This window comes from Vulpes vulpes, chromosome 13, assembly GCF_048418805.1.
Source record: "Vulpes vulpes isolate BD-2025 chromosome 13, VulVul3, whole genome shotgun sequence".
Classification (NCBI taxonomy): domain Eukaryota; kingdom Metazoa; phylum Chordata; class Mammalia; order Carnivora; family Canidae; genus Vulpes; species Vulpes vulpes.
In genome coordinates this window covers 140,325,471-140,344,638 of record NC_132792.1, presented here as the reverse complement: position 1 = coordinate 140,344,638, position 19,168 = coordinate 140,325,471, and the positions used below count along the sequence as shown (strand labels likewise).

The 19,168-nt window shown below is 35.9% G+C and overlaps 1 protein-coding gene across 1 annotated transcript; it reads right to left on the bottom strand.

Moving 5' to 3' along the window:
• Nucleotides 1–2,687: 2,687 nt before the first annotated feature.
• LOC112921719 (complement factor H-related protein 2-like) lies at nucleotides 2,688–18,155 on the bottom strand. Its single transcript, XM_072733738.1, has 5 exons — nucleotides 18,131–18,155; nucleotides 17,619–17,774; nucleotides 16,263–16,433; nucleotides 3,328–3,510; nucleotides 2,688–2,884 (listed from the first exon to the last, which is right to left on the bottom strand). The coding sequence occupies exons 1-5, from the start codon at nucleotides 18,153–18,155 to the stop codon at nucleotides 2,688–2,690; spliced, it is 732 nt and encodes a 243-aa protein (XP_072589839.1).
• Between the last annotated feature and the right edge of the window lie 1,013 nt (nucleotides 18,156–19,168).

The window sequence follows — 19,168 nt, the reverse complement described above, 5'->3', positions numbered from 1 at the left end:
ATGAGAGACACAGATAGAGAGAGAGAGAGAGGCAGAGACACAGACAGAGGAGAAGCAGGCTCCATGCATGAAGCCTGATGTGGGACTCGAACCCCCATCCCCAGGATCATGCCCTGAGCTGAAGGCAGGCTCCAAACCGCTGAGCCACCAAGGGATCCCTTCAAGTTACTTTTAAGAAAGTACTTACACTTGAGTCAAGTATCCTGGGACAAAATAAACAGAAGACATTTTAACCTTCATCTGATAGCTTAACTGGTGATAGTAATGTTTGCATGACACTTGCAATATTGTTTTCATGGATATTGAAATATGAGAATATATAAGTAAAAAAGGGGAAAATGTGTTAAAACTTTTTTTCATCCTATACTATTAAACTTGAATTGGAAAATCCAATAGGTACTAATTAAATTTAAATTTTATTTCTTTTTCAAATTTCTGACAACCAAAAGACTCTGGAAATAAAGACGCTTCAACAGTATTGAACACTTCCATCCATCATGAATAGTACAACTTGGATTCTAAGCACTGTTGTCCAATAAAAAGAATCAGAACTTCTTGGGAAGATGTATGATTATGGGTGTTGGGCAAGGGAAGTATACAGTGAGCCTAGACTGTCATGCTGTGCTAAAAGGAGGAGAAATACCCAAAGACTGATGGGGATATAACAAAGCAATCAGGTGCCAGTAACAAGACACTCACTAGCCAAATTTTGGATAATTGGAACTTCAAAGAATAATGACTATAATTGATTGTGACAAGTTGAGTAAATAAAAATTCACAAATCCAGATTGATACCATGTTTAAAAGATCTTTAAAGCAATCACAGAGGGTCACTGTTAACATCAGGTCCTTACTCCAAAAATTGGAAATAAAGGGAAAAAAAAAACTAAAGATTTACCAAATCTTTTCAGGTGAAATTTTAATTTATTTATTTTTTTTTTATTTTTTTATTTTTTTAATTAATTTTTATTGGTATTATGCTGAAATTTTAATTTAAACAGAGTTGATAAATTCTCTTTTTTACACAAGAATGACAATAAGTGCAAATAAAAGATATGATTGGTCTTAAAAATCACTATTTTGCAGCCAACGATGAATTAATTGATTATATACAAGTATCATAAATAGATTCCACAAACATTAGGTGAAAGGCTTTGGGGAATAGTATGTACAGATGTGTTAACATTAACAGCAAAGACAACTTGCCAATTTAATAGGGTTCCTTTATATGTGAGACTCCTGGATTTCACCAGTGATTCACACTTAGATAAATCGACTCCATTGGTGATAGCCACGTTTCTCATTCTAAGAATGCCACTTGATTTGATACAATGCAAACTTACAAGATATCACCTTAAAATATTTTTATCTTAATTATGTATACCTTTATTTTCATCTTAAAGTTGTTGTGTTCTTCTAGAAATTTAAAGGGTTTATAGCCGGGATGCCTAGGTGGCTCAGTAGTTGAACATCTGCCTTCAGCTCAGGGCATGATCCTGGGGTCCCCGGATCAAGTTCCGCATCGGGCTCCTCGCATGGAGCCTGCTTCTCCCTCTGCCTGTCTCTACCTCTCTCTGTGTCTCATGAATAAATAAATAAAATCTTGAAAAAATAAAGTGTTTATAGCCAACTGATTCTAATTATGTTGTTTGAAATGTATGAACATAAAAATCATATTTCAGACTCTTGTGGTTGAATGTTTCCAAAGCCCTCTATACCAGCAAAATCATGAAACTGTTTTTAGATCTGAATATAAGCACCAAAGAAGTCTTCATAGTTCTCAATATCTTAATTTTTAAATGACATATCTGATGGTTCAAAGGTAATATATACTAAATATAGAAAAATTAGAGGACACAGGTAAGAATAAAGGAATTAAACAGCCACTCTCCTCTCTATTATCTCTGAATTCAGTTATAGTCACTATAAAATTATTGTACTTTTACAATACAATAAGCCTTTTTACTATAAGCATTCAGTGTTCAAAGCATAATGTGTGTGTGTATCTATACTTGATATTGGACTTCTGAAATAATTTTTAATGTCATAATGGCTATACACCTAATTGCATTTGAATTCCTCTTTATGATTTGTTTGAATTATTAAGTTTGCTAGAGAGACATAGGAGATCATGCACGTTATCATTTTTTTATAGATAGATGATAGATAGATGATAGATAGATAGATAGATAGATAGATAGATAGATAGATAAGCAAAAGTAAATGATAACTTCTTACATCTTATAACCAACATAGGTATGACACAGGTCTCTATGAGTTTGTGAAGTGATATGATTTTGAAGATGGAGGCAAGCATTTTTTCCCCATCTCCTCTGAAATGAAGAGCCTCAGGAAGCCTCAGGTGTTATGGAGAAACCTTTGAGAAAGTTAGGAGAAGGATAAATAGAAGCAGGGACTGAAGTGATCACAACTAATTTCCTGCCACAGATATTTTATAAATAGTACACATAGCATTTTGGTTCACCAAGTTTTAATGTGGTGCTTTTCCGGAGTGATTCATTTGTCTCTCAGATTATATCATCCAAATAATATTTAACATAAATTCTGACTTATGAATAAAATGAATTAAAAAGTTGAAAAAATAACTGAGAAGAATTGGATTCATAATGAAAACTTTGGAATGAATGTACATATTTTAATTTTAGGACTGCATTTTAACCATTGCATCATATACTAATGGGATACGTCAGTTTCCCTTCCTGAGAAGTTACTCGAAATGTATGCAATGGTGTCTTTCTACAATATCCATGTTTACATATAAATTCAATAGTATCCCCGATTTTAGAATAAAATTTTTTCTCATGGATCCATCGTAAATGTATGTTATGTTTTTCCATGATTTCTTCTGATATCACACATCCCTCTGAAAGTACAAAAATGAACATAAAACATTAAATAGCATACAAATATTTTCCACAGAATTTCAGACTTTAAAGTAGAATATTCTATACTGGGCTAGCACCTCATTCTCAAAACCTTTCCCAAACCAACTCACTGAAAATCCATCATGTAGATTTAAATCATTTTAAACAATTAAGGATGTAAAAATAAGGTACTGTGTTTAATGTGTAATTGTTAAATATTATAATCAGCTATCATATGAAGAGCTTCTATTAAAGGATCTTTTGTTGCTGTTATAGCTTAAACAAGGATTTTTCCAACTTTATTTCCTCATATATTAATATTTGGAAGTCAAGCATTCAACAGAACAGTTGTTTGTTAATCCATGAAAATTCTATAAATAGCAAAACATCATATTAATTATACTGATCTTCCCAAGATCTATGAGAATATTAAAATATTTACCTAAGCATTTCAGTGGTTCTGACCACTGTCCATTACTGCATATTATATTTCTGTTTCCCCAAAGTACATACAAGGCCTGGCATTGGCACTCGACTGATGATCCTGGAGCATATACTGATAATGGGAATGAGGTAATGTCTCCATTGGCAATCAGCAGAGGGGGCCCACATTTTCTGTTAGGGTCTAAAAAAACATTATTTGATTCATGAAAAGATCAAAGAAAAACACAGTTTAAAATAAAGCAATAAAAATATAGCAGAGTATTTAGTATCAAGACTTGTGATTTCTGCTGACATAAAGGATTCTCTGAAGAAACTTTAATCACTAAAATGAGAGTTACATTTTTAAGCCCTTCCTTTCACCCCACGTGAAAGCATACATAAGGCATTAACAAATACATCTGCTTTACATTATTTTGATATTAAAAAGTGCTTTTCTTAGAGAATAAATGCTGAACAGATTGAAAGCTTAGCACCAAAAAGAATTATAGACCAATATCCCTGATGAATTCGGATGCAAAAATTCTCAACAAGATACTAGCCAATAGGATCTAACAGTACATTAAGAAGATTATTCCCCATGACCAAGTGGGATTTATCCCCAGGATGCCAGAGTGGTTCAACACATGTAAAACAATCAATGTGATAGATCACATCAACAAGACAAAAAACAAGAACCATATGATCCTCTCAACAGATGGAGAGAAAGCATTGGACAAAATACAGCATCCACTCCTGATCAAAACTCTTCAAATTGTAGGGATAGAGGGAACATTCCTCAGTATCTTAAAAGATATATATGAAAAGCCCACAGTGAATATCATTCTCAACGGGGAAAAACTGAGAGACTTTCCCCAAAGATCAGGAACATGACAAGGATGTCCATTCTTACCACTGTTATTCAACATACTACTAGAAGTTCTAGCCTTAGCAATCAGACAACAAAAAGAAATAAAAGGCATTCAAATTGGCAAAGAAGAAGCCAAACTCTCCCTCTTTGCAGATGACATGATACTGTACATAGAAAACCCAAAAGACTCCACTCCAAGACTGCTAGAGCTCATACAGCATTCAACAATGTGGCAGGATATAAAATCAATGCCCAGAAATCAGTGACATTTCTATACACTAACAATGAGACTGAAGAAAGAGAAATTAAGGAGTCAATCCCATTCACAATTGTACCCAACAGCATAAGATACCTAGGAATAAACCTAACCAAAGAGGTAAAGGATCTATACCTTAAAAACTACAGAACACTTCTGTAAGAAATTGAGGAAGACAGAAAGATACAGAAAAACATTCCATGTTCATGGGTTGGAAGAATTAATATTGTGACAATGTGTATGCTACCCAGGGCAATTTACATGTTCAGTGTAATCACTATCAAAATACCATGCACTTTCTTCACAGAGTTTGAACAAATAATCTTAAAATTTGTATGGAATCATAAAAGACCCCAAATAGCCAGGGGAGTTTTGAAAAAGAAAACCGATGCCGGGGGCATCACAGTGCTGTATTACAGCTGTGATTTCAAGCTGTATTACAAAGCTGTGATCATCAAGACAATATGGTACTGGCACAAAAACAGGCACATAGACCAATGGAACAGAATAGAGAACCCAGAAATGGGCCCTCAACTCTATGGCCGACTAATATTTGACAAAGCAGGAAAGACTATCCACTGGGAAAAGGACAGTCTCTTCAATAAATGGTGCTGGGAAAATTGGACAGCCACGTGCAGAAGAATGAAACTAGACCACTCTCTTACACCATACACAATGATAAACTCAAAATGGATGAAAGATCTAAATGTGAGACAAGATTCCATCAAAATCCTAGAGGAGAACACAGGCAGCACCCATTTTGAACTTGGCCACAGGAAATTCTTGCAAGATGCATCTATGAAGGCAAGGAAAACAAAAGCAAAAATGAACTACTGGGGCTTAATCAGGATAAAAGGCTCTGCACAGCAAAAGAAACAGTCAACAAAACTAAAGGACAACCTACAGAATGGGAGAAGGTATTTGCAAATGACATATCAGATAAAGGGCTAGTTTCCAAGATCTATAAAGAACTTATTAAACCCAACAGCAAAGAAACAAACAATCCAATCATGAAATGGGCAAAAGACATGAACAGAAATTTCAACAAAGAAGACATAGACATGGCCAACAAGCACATGAGAAAATGCTCCGCATCACTTGCCATCAGGGAAATACAAATCAAAACCACAATTGAGATAGACCTCACACAAGTGAGAATGGGGAAAATTAACAAGACAGAAAACAACAAATGTTGGAGAGGATATGGAGGGAACCCTCTTGCACTGTTGGTGGGAATGTGAACTTGTACAGCCACTCTGAAAACCTCCAGAGTGTGGAGGTTCCTTAAAGAGTTAAAAATAGAGCTACCCTACAACCCAGCACAATTGCACTGCCGGGTATTTACCCAAACGATACAGATCCAGTGAAATGCCGGGACACCTGCACCCCAATGTTTATAGCAGCAATGTCCACGATAGCCAAACTGTGATAGGAGCCATGATGTCCTTCAACAGATGAAGAGATAAAGAAGAAGTGGTATACAATGGAATATTACTCAGCCATAGAAAGGACGAATATCCACCATTTGCTTCAATGTGGATGGAACTGGAGTGTATCATTCTGAGTAAAGTAAGTCAATTGGAGAAGGACAATCATCATATAGTTTTACTCATACAGAGAATATAAGGAATAGTGAAAGGGATTATAAGGGAAAGGAGGGGAACTGAGTGGGAAAAATTAGAGAGGGAGACAAACCATGAGAGACTCCTAATTCCGGGAAATGAACAAAGGGTTCTGAAAGGGGACATGGGAGGGGGGTTGGGGTAACTTGGTGACAGGCACTGAGGAGGGCACTTGATGGGATGAGCACTAGGTGTTATACTATATGTTGGCATGTTGAACTTCAATAAAAACTAAACAAAATTAAATTAAATTAAAATGCAGACCTCAAAAACAAAAGCTTAGAAATTTCCTTGTCTTTTTGTTTTTTGTTTTTTATTTATGATAGTCATACAGAGAGAGAGAGGCAGAGACATAGGCAGAGGGAGAAGCAGGCTCCATGCACCGGGAACCCGATGTGGGATTTGATCCCGGGTCTCCAGGATCGCGCCCTGGGCCAAAGGCAGGCGCCAAACTGCTGCTCCACCCAGGGATCCCCTCCTTGTTTTTTTTTTTTTTTTTTACATAACATATTGTAGTATCTATTGGATCTCTAGTCATTTTTTATTGATTTGCATTTTTTAATTTAATTTTATTTATTTATGATAGGCACACAGTGTGAGAGAGGAGAGAGAGAGAGAGAGAGAGAGAGAGAGAGAGAGAGAGAGAGGCAGAGACATAGGCAGAGGGAGAAGCAGGCTCCATACACCGGGAGCCCAACGTGGGATTCGATCCCGGGTCTCCAGGATCGCGCCCTGGGCCAAAGGCAGGCGCTAAACCGCTGCGCCACCCAGGGATCCCCTTGATTTGCATTTTTATTACAAAATAAATATCCTCCCCCTTAATAAAATTCAAAGAATTACAAATTTGTATAATGTGAAAGGGAATAGATAGCTTTCTGTCTTGGACAAGATGAGGTAGAAACATTTCTGCTTATTCCTTCTGCTAAATATAACTAAAAATCCTGAATGTATTGTAAACACCAATATGAAAAGAGATTTCCCAGGCCTAGCAAGACAGAGACATTTCTTACAATACCTGAATTACTCCAGAAAGACCCCACAAAAGAAACCTAAAACCACACCTTTTTCCACGTTGATCAACAGAGGCCAGGTGAGGAACCTCGGCTCTACCCACACTCATAGGGAACAAGACCCTGTTCCCCCTTCCTGTGAATCAGTAGAGGCCAACTGGGAAGCCTGGGCTTGTACCCTGCATGGTAGTAATAAAAGCCTAACAAATAAAATATTTCAATAAAATGCAGAATTTTAAAACATAGTACTCAAAACATCAGCATATAATCAAAAATCATTCATCCTAGCAGGAACCAGGAAAATCTCAAAGGAGAGAGAAAATCAACAGAAGGCCACACTAAGATGGCATAGATATTGGAATTATTTGACAATGTTTTTTTTTTAATTCAATGGGAATTATAGAACCGAAAAATATAACAGATTTTTTTTAACCCACTGGATAGGCTTAGTAATAGATTGCAGATGCCAGAAGGATACATAAACTTGAATATAGAGCAATATAAATCACTCACTTTCAGACTCGACTGAAAACAAGCAAACAAAAAAATGGACAGAGCTTCAGGGACCTGTGGGAAGATAACAAAAAGGAGACACTCAAGAAAAGAAAGAGGAAAGGATTAGAGATGAAAAAAATATTTCAAAAAATAATGGCCAAAAATTTCCCAAACTGGTCATAAAACATAAATGCATATACTAAAAAAGCTGGGAAATCTCCAAACAGGTTAAACCCAAAGAAAGTCATGCATCATAATCAAACTGCTGAAAACTATTAAGAAAAGGAAAAAATATCAGACTAGATAGAAATTATGCAAACCAATGGAAGAGAAAGAACTCAAATATCTGTTGCATGCTCATTTGTAACCATGGAGTCAGAAAGAACTGTCAACCCTGAATTCTATATGCAATGACACTACCCTGTTGGATTTAAGGGAGAACTGAAGACTTTCTGAGACAAACAAAAACAGAGAATTTGCTCCAGCAGACCTGTCCTTAAGGAATTTCTCAAGGAATTCTCTAAATAGAAAGGAAAAGGTAACAGAAGAATTAATACTTTGGGAAGGACAAAAAAAAAATGAAATAAAAATAGGGGTAATATAACAGACTCTCTTTTTCCTGTTTAGTAGGTTAAATTATGTTTGATGTTTGTACAAAATTACATAATTTGAAATGATTTGATATTGGAGCAAAACTACATCACATGCTAATGTATGTAGAGGAAATACTTGAGAACTTTATATTAAAAATGTGGGGAGACTCAGTGGACCTAAACAGAATCAAAGTTCCCACAGTTCACTTGATGTGGTAAAATGTCACTCCCCCCTATAGGGGAGTGATAAGCTATATATGTGCATCTTCATACATACAGCAACATTAACTAAACTATACAAAGAGATACACTCAAAAACAATATAGATATATCAAATAAAATGATTTTAAAATGTTCCAAAAATCCACCGGGAAGGCAAGAAAACAGGAATGAGAAACAGAAGAAACACACACAAAACAAATAATAAAATGACTGACACAGCCCCTAATCTATCAATAATTACTTTAAGTGTAAATGGTTTATATACTTCAGTTAAAAAATTGAAAATGGGGACATCTGGGTGGCTCAGCGGTTGAGCATCTGCCTTCAGCTCCCGCAGTGACCCCCCCGGCTGGTGATCAAGTCCCACATCGGGCTCCCTGCAGGGAGCCTGCTTCTCTCTCTGCCTATGCCTGTGTGTGTGTGTGTGTGTGTGTGTGTGTGTGTGTGTGTGTCTTTTTTTTTTTTTTTGTATATTATTTATTGGAGTTCGATTTGCCAACATATAGCATAACACCCAGTGCTCATCCCATCAAGTGCCCCCATCAGTGCCTGTCACCCAGTCACCCCATCCACCTACCCACCTCCCTTTCCACTACCCCTTGTTCATTTCCCAGAGTTAGGAGTCTCTCATGTTCAGTCACCCTCACTGATATTTCCCACTCATTTTCTCTCCTTTCGCCTTTATTCCCTTTCACTATTTTTTATATTCCCTGACTGAATGAGACCATATAATGTTTGTCCTCCGATTGACTTACTTCACTCAGCATAATACCCTCCAGTTCCATCCACGTTGAAGCAAATGGTGGGTATTTCTCTGTGTGTCTCTCATGAATAAATAAATAAAATTTTTTAAAAATATAAAATAAATTAAAAATAAATAAAAGTTGAAAATGGCAGGATGACATATAAACAAGATCCAACTGTATGGCGTCTAAAAGAAACTCGCTTCAAACGTGAAAACATAGGTGAGCTCAAAGTAAACGATTGGAAAATATATATATGCCAGGCAAAAGTTGATATGAAATACTACAAGTGGCTAATATAATATCACCTTTGTTGGCTCCCTTTATTTCCTGAACTGTAAATACTAGAAGGTTCTATGACCAAATTCTCAGACTTTTTTTTTTTTTTCTGTATACACTAATCCCTGGAATAAACTCAGCTAGTAAATTACCTTAAAATATAATCCACATGCTAAAGAAGCCCAAATTTATATCACATTCTATGATCACACCCCAGCTGCCTATTTCATGTCTCAATATGGAATTTCATAGGGCTGTCAGGTGCACTTACGGTAGCTTTAATACATTTATTCCTCAGGAAATAACTTAATGTCTTAATGCTTTTTTAAAAAAAGATTTTATTTATTTAACAGAGAGAGCACGCACAAGCAGAAGGAGCAGCAGGCAGAGGGATAGGAAGAAGCAGGTTCCCTGCTGAGCAAAGAGACCTACACAGGGCTGGATCCAAGGCCCTGCTATCATGACCTGATGATTAGGCAGCTGCTTAACCAACTGCGCCACCTAGGCTTCCCTGAGTGTCTTAAGATAGGGAATTGTCCATGATTCCAACTGTTCTTTTAATCTGGCCAAATATCTCATGAAACAAATATACTACATTACTTAGTTCAGTCTGAAAAAATTAATTTTAATCACCATGATTTTATTTGTATTTTTAAAATATTCCATAAGAGAGAAATGGCAGCTGATGGTGACAGTGGTTCAGAGAAGACTGAGGACCAGAAGGGGAATGTGACCTCCCCAAAGTCACAGCATAAATGGTAGAGCTGGAAGAGAACTGAAGTCTGTAACTGAAGAGAACAGAGGTCTTTCTGTTAAAGTCTTGGGAAACAGACAATTTTTGCAAATTATCTTGTGGGAAAAATGCCTAAAGTCAAAAGAAGCTGGAAAGCTTCCCCAGATGGTTGATGGTTGACGGAGTCAACACTGGATGAATTATATCAAAAGATGAAGGAAGCTGAAACAGAATGGCATGAGGGAAAAAGGAAAGTAGAATCTCTGTGGCCTATCTTCAAGATCCACCACCAGAAAACCCACTATATTTTTGAGGCACAGGTGACACACTGAACTTGCAATTGGCTTCTGAAAGGGGTGGGGCGGTCTTGTTTAGGACTGAGTATTTTATCTGTGAGATCTTCTAGATAGTGTTAGGACTGAGTTCAACTGTAGGACACTCTGCTGGTGTCAGATAATTGCTTGGTGGTGTGGAAAAAACAACATCATAATAGGAAGGATCCTCATACCAATTGAATAACACATTTCAGTCAGGATTACAAATAGACATCCTCAGTGGACGTAAGATAAAATCCATATATGATAAGTGAAATTTTTCAGTTTTACAATTTGGTTTTGCACAACTAAAATAAAGCTAGCTTTCTCCTCTCTGTTTCATTTCTATATACTACCCATTCCTGACAACTGATCTTGTCTAAGTAATCAAAGTGTACCACCTTTTTAAAAAAAGATATTATTTATTTATTTGATATAGAGAGAGCATGAGCAGGATGTAGAGAGAGGGAGAGGGAGAAGCAGACTCCCCACTGAGCAGGAACACTGCTAAAGGGCTTGATCCCAGGACCCCAGGATGATGATCTGAGCCAAAGGCAGATGCTTAACCAAGTGAGCCACCCAGGTGCCCCAAGCTCTGCCACCTTTTTAAAGTATTATGATAGAGGGATCCCTGGGTGGCGCAGCGGTTTGGCGCCTGCCTTTGGCCCAGGGCGCGATCCTGGAGACTCGGGATCGAATCCCACGTCAGGCTCCTGGTTCATGGAGCCTGCTTCTCCCTCTGCCTGTGTCTCTGCCTCTCTCTCTCTCTCACTGTGTGCCTATCATAAATAAATTAAATTAAATTAAAAAAAATATTTAAAAAAAATAAAATAAAGTATTATGATAGAACCATATTTGATAGAACCATTAGATAGGTGATAGACGATGATGATGATAGATAGATAGATAATAGATAGATATTATATGATTGATATATGATACAACCATTCATAGAAATTTTAACTTGCTTCTTTTAATATATTGTTATATGAAATTATTAGGATTTCATACAAAATATCATATATATCTGAGAAGCAGCACAGGATGTAATATCAAGACTTGTATGATTCTGAAGAAAGAAATAATTCATTGGTGAAATTCTAATCACATAAAGTAAGAATTGCAATATTTTGTGGCCCTTCCATTCATGCACTAGAAATATATATTTCTGCTTTCCCACATTCCAGTATAAAAATGATTTTCACAGTGACCGATGATGGGCATTGCATAGTTAGCCATCATATAAAGTTCCTGTACTCTTATACAACCTACTACAATGTCTCTTGGGACACTAATAATTTAATTTTTTCATTGTTTTTAAAAATAAACTCCTTGCAAAAATTAAAGAAACAGATTGATGGAAGGTAAAAAGAGTATATTAACTTCCTATTTCAGAAAGATGGAATAGAAGCATTTATTCATATTTCCTCTGCTAAGTATAACACAAAAGTCTGACATATTATATAAAACAAACATAAAGAAACTCAGACAATGCAGAGAAGTCAAATTTTCTGGGGATATAGAAACAGAGCAACAGAGCTGTGAATTGCTTGAGCTTCTCTATGCTTCTTGCACATCCCAGACCTATGATGAAAGAAACTTTCAACCTAGAATCATGAAATTTACACCAAAAAAAAGCCCCCAATAGAATCTGCTCTCTTTCTAAGCAAAATACAAGAAAAACAGCCTACAAACACTTTTTTAAAAATAATACCTAACATATCCTTAAAAAAAAAAGCATGATAGAAACACTTCCGAATACCTATCCATCAGCAAAGGCCAGGGACACCTGAGTGGCTCAGCAGTTGAGTGTCTGCCTTCAGCTCAGGGCTTGATTCCGGGATCTGGGATTTAGTTCCACATTGGCTTCCTTGCAGAGAAACTTCTTCTCCTGCCTATGTCTCTATGAATCTCTCTCTCTGTGTTTCTCATGAATAAAGAAATAAAAATCTTTTTTTAAAAAAAATCAGCAAAAGCTAAAAGGGGTAACTTAGATTTCCAACCTGCCTTACCAAATGCAGGTGCTCCTTGCCCTTCCCATGATGTCAGCAAAGGCTGTCTGCTTATGCTATACTTATATCCACAGTTGCAGCAATAAGTACCTCTCCTCCCATGGTATCAGTGGAAGCCAAGTGCATAGTTGGAAATGCACCTTGCTTGGTAATAAGGTGGTGTCAATCCCATCTAGGGAGGTGTCAGCAAAGACAAGGGATAGACCTTCTACTCCTGCCCAGCACTAATAATTCATTGGCTCCTTTACCTGCAAGAGTTGTGTCAGTGGAGACTTGATAAAATAGAAGGTTTACATAAAACTCCGATTCTCATTACATTATACCCCAGCGGTCCAGGATACAATTGGGAATTATTCATCGGATCACGGTTCTTTTCTCAAAAGACAAAAGAAAATGAACAGATGCTAACTCTGAGATCACTCAGATTGTGAAATTCTCCTTGACGTGGAATTTAAAGAGCCTAAAAAGAATTATAAATTGAAAAATATAGATAAAAAAGATAACATTTTAAAAAACCCTCATTGGGAAGAGCTCAGTAATAAATTGGAGATGATGAAAGAATGAATCACTGATATTGAAGATAGATGAATGGAAATGACCTAATCTAAAAATAGAATGAAAACACACAAAATTAACAGACTGCAGGGACTTGTGGGAAAAGAATGTGATTGGCATTCTATAAAGGGGGAAAGGTATAGAGCTAAAGAAAAAATACTTAAAGAAATGTGGTCAGGAATTTCCCCCAAATGCATGTAACATATAAATATACATATTCAGAAAACTGTGCAAACTCCATACAAGATAAATCCATATCAAGACACATCATTATCATCAAATTGCTGAAGATTAAAGAGAAAGAAAAAAGATCCTAAACATAGTTAGAGAAATATAATGCAGAACCAATAGGCAAACAATGATTCAAATGGGAGATTACTTATCCAAAAATAGATAAGCCAGGACAAGTGGCACAATATTTTTAAAAGTGGTAGAACGAAAGAACTACTAACCTCAAATTCAAGAAGAAAAGAAAATATAACAAAGAGAGAATTAGTGGATTTGAAGGTAGGTGAAAAAAACAGTAAGAAAAAAGAATGAAGAAAAATGAGAACTAAATGAAGAAAAATTAACTACTATTCAAATTAATAGGTGAGACCTTCCCAAATTTGATAAAAGATATTATCCACACATCCAAGAGTCTCAACAAACTTCAAGGAGAATAAACTCAGACTCACATTAGAATCAAAGTATCAAATCCAAAGATAAAGAGGTAATCTTGAAAGCAGCGAAAGAGAAGGAGTGCATTGCCTATGAGTGGTCCTAATTAACATCATTAGTCAATTTCTCCTTAGAAACCATGGAAGCTAGGAGGCAGTCATAAGAGGAGGGGAAAAAGCTATCAAACAACAATTTTATATCCAGTAGTAATGTCCTTCAAGATTGAAGGAGAAATTAAGACATTCCCCAATAAACAAAAGCTGAGAGAAATTGTTACAACTAAACATGACCTATAATAAATGCTGAAGGCTGAATTTTAAGGACATTAGACAGTAACTTGAAGCTAAATGAAAACATAGAGGACAATAGTAAAGGTCCTTACATGTACCATTAGGTAATTATTGGTAATAAAGAGAAATATAAAAGCCATTTTTATTGTGTTTATGTTTTTAAATTATTTTTCTTATATGATTTACAAGGCAAATGCATGAAATAATAATTATAAATCTATGTTAAGGGGAACACAATAGACAAAGACATATTGTGTGACAGTAACATATGAAGGGGAAGGAATGAAGATGTATGGGAGCAGATTTTTAGATACTACTGAAGCTTAGCTGGTAACTAATTCAACCTAGGTAATTGTAAATTCAAGATGTGATTTATAAGATGCAATTTGTAATCCCCAAAGAAACTACTAAAATAAATCACTAAAAAACAGAAATGCAAATGAGAAAAGAATCAGACTGGTTCACTACAAAAAAAAAATCCAGCAAACATTTTTTAAAAGGGCATTAATGGAAAACTGAGGACAAAAAAGATATGAAACGTTCAGAAAATAATTTAAATGGCAGGAGTAAGACATTTATTATCAGTACTCACTTTAAGTGAATTAAATTCTCCAATTAAAAAGCAGAATTTTGGAGAAAGAATTTTAAAAATGGGACTCATATATATACTGTCTACAAGAGATTTGCTTTATTTTTTCCCTAGCTTTATTGAGATGTAACTGACAAATAATATTGCATAAGTTTAAGGCATCCAATATGATGAGTGGATTCTTGTGTATATTGTGAAATAATAACCACAAAATGTTAGTTAACATATACATTACCTTACATAATTACCCATGTGTGTGTATGTATGTGCACATGTGGTGGAGAATATTTATGATCTGCTCTTCAGCAACTTCCAATATGTATACAGGAGAGTGTTGTTAACTAGAGTCACCAAGCTATATGTTAGATTCCCAGAACTGACTCATCCCATAACTGGAAATTGATTCTTCCTACTGGCTCTCCTCTCTTCTTTTCTTGGTCACTCCAGATTCATTTTCAAAATAGTGATCATAATGATCTTGTTTTAAACTCATTTTGTGCCATTTTCCTGCTTACAATCTCCCAGAGGTTTCTAACTGCACATAGACTAAAAATCCAAAATATGCATTATGGCCTATAACTTCTAAATTAATTAATTTAGCACTCTGCCCCATCATGGGTTTGCTACCTTGGCCTCCTCATTTTGCTTCAGTATGTCCAAACCTTTTGATGACTTCAGGTGATTTATCTAACCCCTCTCCAGATGCCATCCTTATAGTTGGCAAAGATTCGAAAACTATGTCATGTGAAATATGTCCTTCCTCTGGCCATTTTTATCAATATTACCTTTTATAATGTGCATGATTAATAATCTTTAGTTTTCTATTTTCTTCTTTTTAAAATTATTGTTATTTTTACTGTCAGTTTTCCAACTTGACACTATAGTCTATGAATAAAGAGATACTGACTCTTGTAGACCATTGATCTCCAACAGCTATGGTACTGCTTCGCATATAGAAGTTCACAATAAATATTGATTAGATGAATTAATAATGAGTGGGGAAATACAGAGAGCTAGAATAGACACTTAGAGGCTGTGACTGTGCTTTAGGAATCTTATTATTCCCAAGACCCTTACTCATATCCAGCAACTGCTTTGTTTCCATTAAAAGTATGAGAAACTCCAACTCAACTTCAGTTCCAGTATATTCCTATTTTCAACATGGTTTTTTTATGAAGGAGTTTTCCAAGTTCTAAATTATACCCTGGAAACCTAAATTTTAGAAGTACAAAGTTCTAACAATGTGGAAATTAGCAATGTGTTTGTTCTAGTCTTTAAATGATAGAAATTTAGCATTTGCCAAAAAAGGTAAATGTCATGTAGCTATGTTTCCTAGCAATAATATCTTGCAAATGTGGTATTTAAACTATTATACTATGTAAAATTTAATTTATCCTCATGTTGTGTCAACTAATTTCATATGATTTCATTATAAACATTAAATTTGTGTTACTAAAACATGCAAATATCTTTCAAAGATGTTCGTTGTGTTCTTGACTAGTGTTTTTCTAATATTTCCTACATTTAATTCCTGTAAGCAAACAAAATTATTTTCTAGTGATTATCCAGAGACTTCATATCTACTCAGACACAATCAGAGCCCTAAACCTAAAAGGGGGATAATCACAACAGCAATACTGCATATCTTTCATGCTGCTATGTCTTTATAAAATAAAAAAGAATACAGGATCCCAACAACAGTATTTTACTTACCCATCTGATTGCATTTAGGAGGGGTGAACCAGCCACTCTGCACGTGTGATAGCGCTCTGATTATGTAGCAGGCTGTAGCCCATATGACAATTTGTATAGTATCACCTTCCTGGTTTATCTGTCCTGAAGATGCCGAATGACCATTCTCCACCCAATGGAAAAAGCACTGCCCTAAAAACCCAAAACTAATTAAATCTTGCAATGAAAGAGTCTTACATTTTGCAAGCTTCAAAAGAGAAATCAAGCACAAAAATTCATTTCTTAAAAATTAGTTCACACAAGTTAAAAAGAAAAAATATGTAAACACCATTAATCACCACGTGTGTATATAAAACTTTTAATTTATAAAATTCCTCTAGATATCAGTAAAGTTAGTTTTTATTTCTCATTTGATTGTCTAAATTGCTTTTTGAAGGATGAGATGACTTTTATCTCCTTTGTCTTTTTTACTTTTACCTTTCATGACACTGTCTTCTTCACTTCTCTACTTTTTCTCTGTACTCACCTAGAGGGTAAGACAGATATAATTTTTTAAAACAAAGATTGCATCAATAAAAAACACAAAATTGAGGAAATTAGCTTAAAAACCCTTCTTGAATATTCAAAGAAACAGCACATTTTGAATCAGATATTATACATACAAATAAACTCTCTTTTTTAAAAGACTTTTTTTATTTTTTTATTTGACAGAGAGAGAGAGCACAAGCAGGGGGAGCAGTAGGCAGAGGGAGAGGGAGAAACAGACTCCCCTTGAGCTAGAGTCCAATGTGGGGGCTTGATCCCAGGACCCCAAGATCATGACCTAAGCTGAAGGCTGAGGGTTAACCAACTGAGCCACCCAGGTGCCCCACAAATAAACTCTCTTAAGAAAATCTACATTCATGTGTTTAAATTAAATAGTAGCAGTTAATATGATTGACCATTAGTATTTAAAATGAAAAGATCTAGATATTCCACAAAAGTTTATACTTTTTTTTTTTTCTGATTTAATTTCCACAGTTTCTTACAAGAGAGGAATGATGGGCAGCCCAGGTGTCTCAGCGGTTTAGCTCCACCTTCAGTCCAGGGCGTGATCCTGGAGTCCTGGGATCGAGTCCCACATCGGGCTCCCTGCATGGAGCCTGCTTCTCCCTCTGCCTGTGTCTCTGCCTCTCTCTCTCTCTGTATCTCATGTATAAATAAATAAAATCTTAAAAAAAAAAAAGAGGAATCTTGCCTTTGCTGGCTCCTCCAGCCCCCAGGTCTATGATGATTTAGATGTGATCCACCCCACACACGCATTTGCCCCATATCCCCTTCATCCCCATCTCCCCCAATGAACACACTGAATAGTTCATCCAAAAAAGGACCAGGTGCTGATAATTTGAGTCCAAAGTGATTGTGAAGGAGATGCAAAGCTGTGATCACAGGAGTAGTAAAAATGTTTGCCCTTAGCAACTGGGAAGTTTTGTTTATATTTGTCTTCATCATATATGCGTCCATGTTTTATTTCTGGAAAATCACAAGTTCTCCCTTAAGGAAAAAAAATAGTGTCGCATATGAATAATTATATTTTATTTTAGTAATCAAATTGATTAATTTATTATTCTACTTAATTGTTCCACTTGTATTTGTGATTCAAGAACTGGGACAATCTATAACTAAGAGTACAAAGGTATTCAAGGCGTTTGTGATGTTTAAGTTCTTCAGAAGTATTTCCAAGGTTAAAATCACGCAGAAAAATGTAAACACTGAGGAAAGAATAAAAGTGGTTCCATCCAGTAGGCTTCTCATATCTAAAAACTTTGCTTTGGATGGGATGGTCAGACTATTAATAGTTTTCCATTCACTTCCTGGGTTTCTTCCTCCTCTGTCTTCTGCAGACCTACCCTCAGAAATCTTAGCCCTTTCCATCCTTCTACTCTAGGCAACACATTACATAGGACATATGAACACATATGAAACTATAACTGTAAAGTTGGTGGCTTAAATATCAGAAATATATTTTCTTATAATTCTTGAGGCTAGAAGTCAGAGGTCAGGAGTCAGTAGGAATGAATGGTTTCTTCAGTGGCATCTCTCCCTGACTTGTAGATGGCCTCTTCTCCCTGGGTCTTCACATCATCTTCCATTTATGTGTCTGTGGCCTAATTTCCTCCTCTTATAGGGATACCAGTTTTATTGGGCTAGGATCCATCCAAATGACCTTGTTTTAATTTTATTTCTTCTCTAAAGACCCTATCTTTGTTTACAGTCACACTGTTAGGTCCTGGGAGTTAGGATTTAAGCATTTGAATTTTGCAGGAACACAATTCAACCTACACTGCTAAACACACAAAGTTGTATTCTATATACAACACAGTGTGCTTCTGACAAAGGAGTTCATTTCTCCTTTGAGAAACATTGGTGCAACCCAAAGTCACAGGGCATTCATCTCAAAGGCTGCTTCCAGAGATTACTGAGGGAGGACAGTTTCAAACTTGATGGGATGCTTTGTTGTATTGTTGTTATTGTTCCTAGTAAAGGGAATTCCCCGGGTATAGTCTTTTTTTTTTTTTTAGATTTTATTTATTTATTTATGAGAGACATACACACACAAGGAGAGAGAGAGAGAGAGAAAGAGAGGAAGAGAGTGGCAGAAACACAGGCAGAGGGAGGAGAAACAGGCTCCATGCAGGGAACTCGACATGGGACTTGATCCCAGGACTCTAAGATCACACCCTAAGCCAAAGGCAGATGCTCAACTGCTGAGCCACCCAGGCATCCCCACCCCCCCAGATATAGTCTTAAAGAACATGTAAAACTATGTGTGTGGCAACTTACTAAAATAAGTTTTAGTAAATTCAGGAGTAAAGCATAGTGATTTATATTCTGTTCAAAAATAGTGCAGTGAAGTATCTTAAAGCACATTAGAGATTAAGTTTATA

Coding starts and splice junctions, on each gene's coding strand:
- LOC112921719 (XM_072733738.1), bottom strand. CDS start 18,155: ATGGAAAGGGCTAAGATTTCTGAGG. Junction 3,511..16,262: donor TCCTAAATGCAATCAGATGG/GTAAGTAAAATA, acceptor ATGTTTTTTTAG/ACCCTAACAGAAAATGTGGG. Junction 2,885..3,327: donor AGAACCACTGAAATGCTTAG/GTAAATATTTTA, acceptor TTGTACTTTCAG/AGGGATGTGTGATATCAGAA.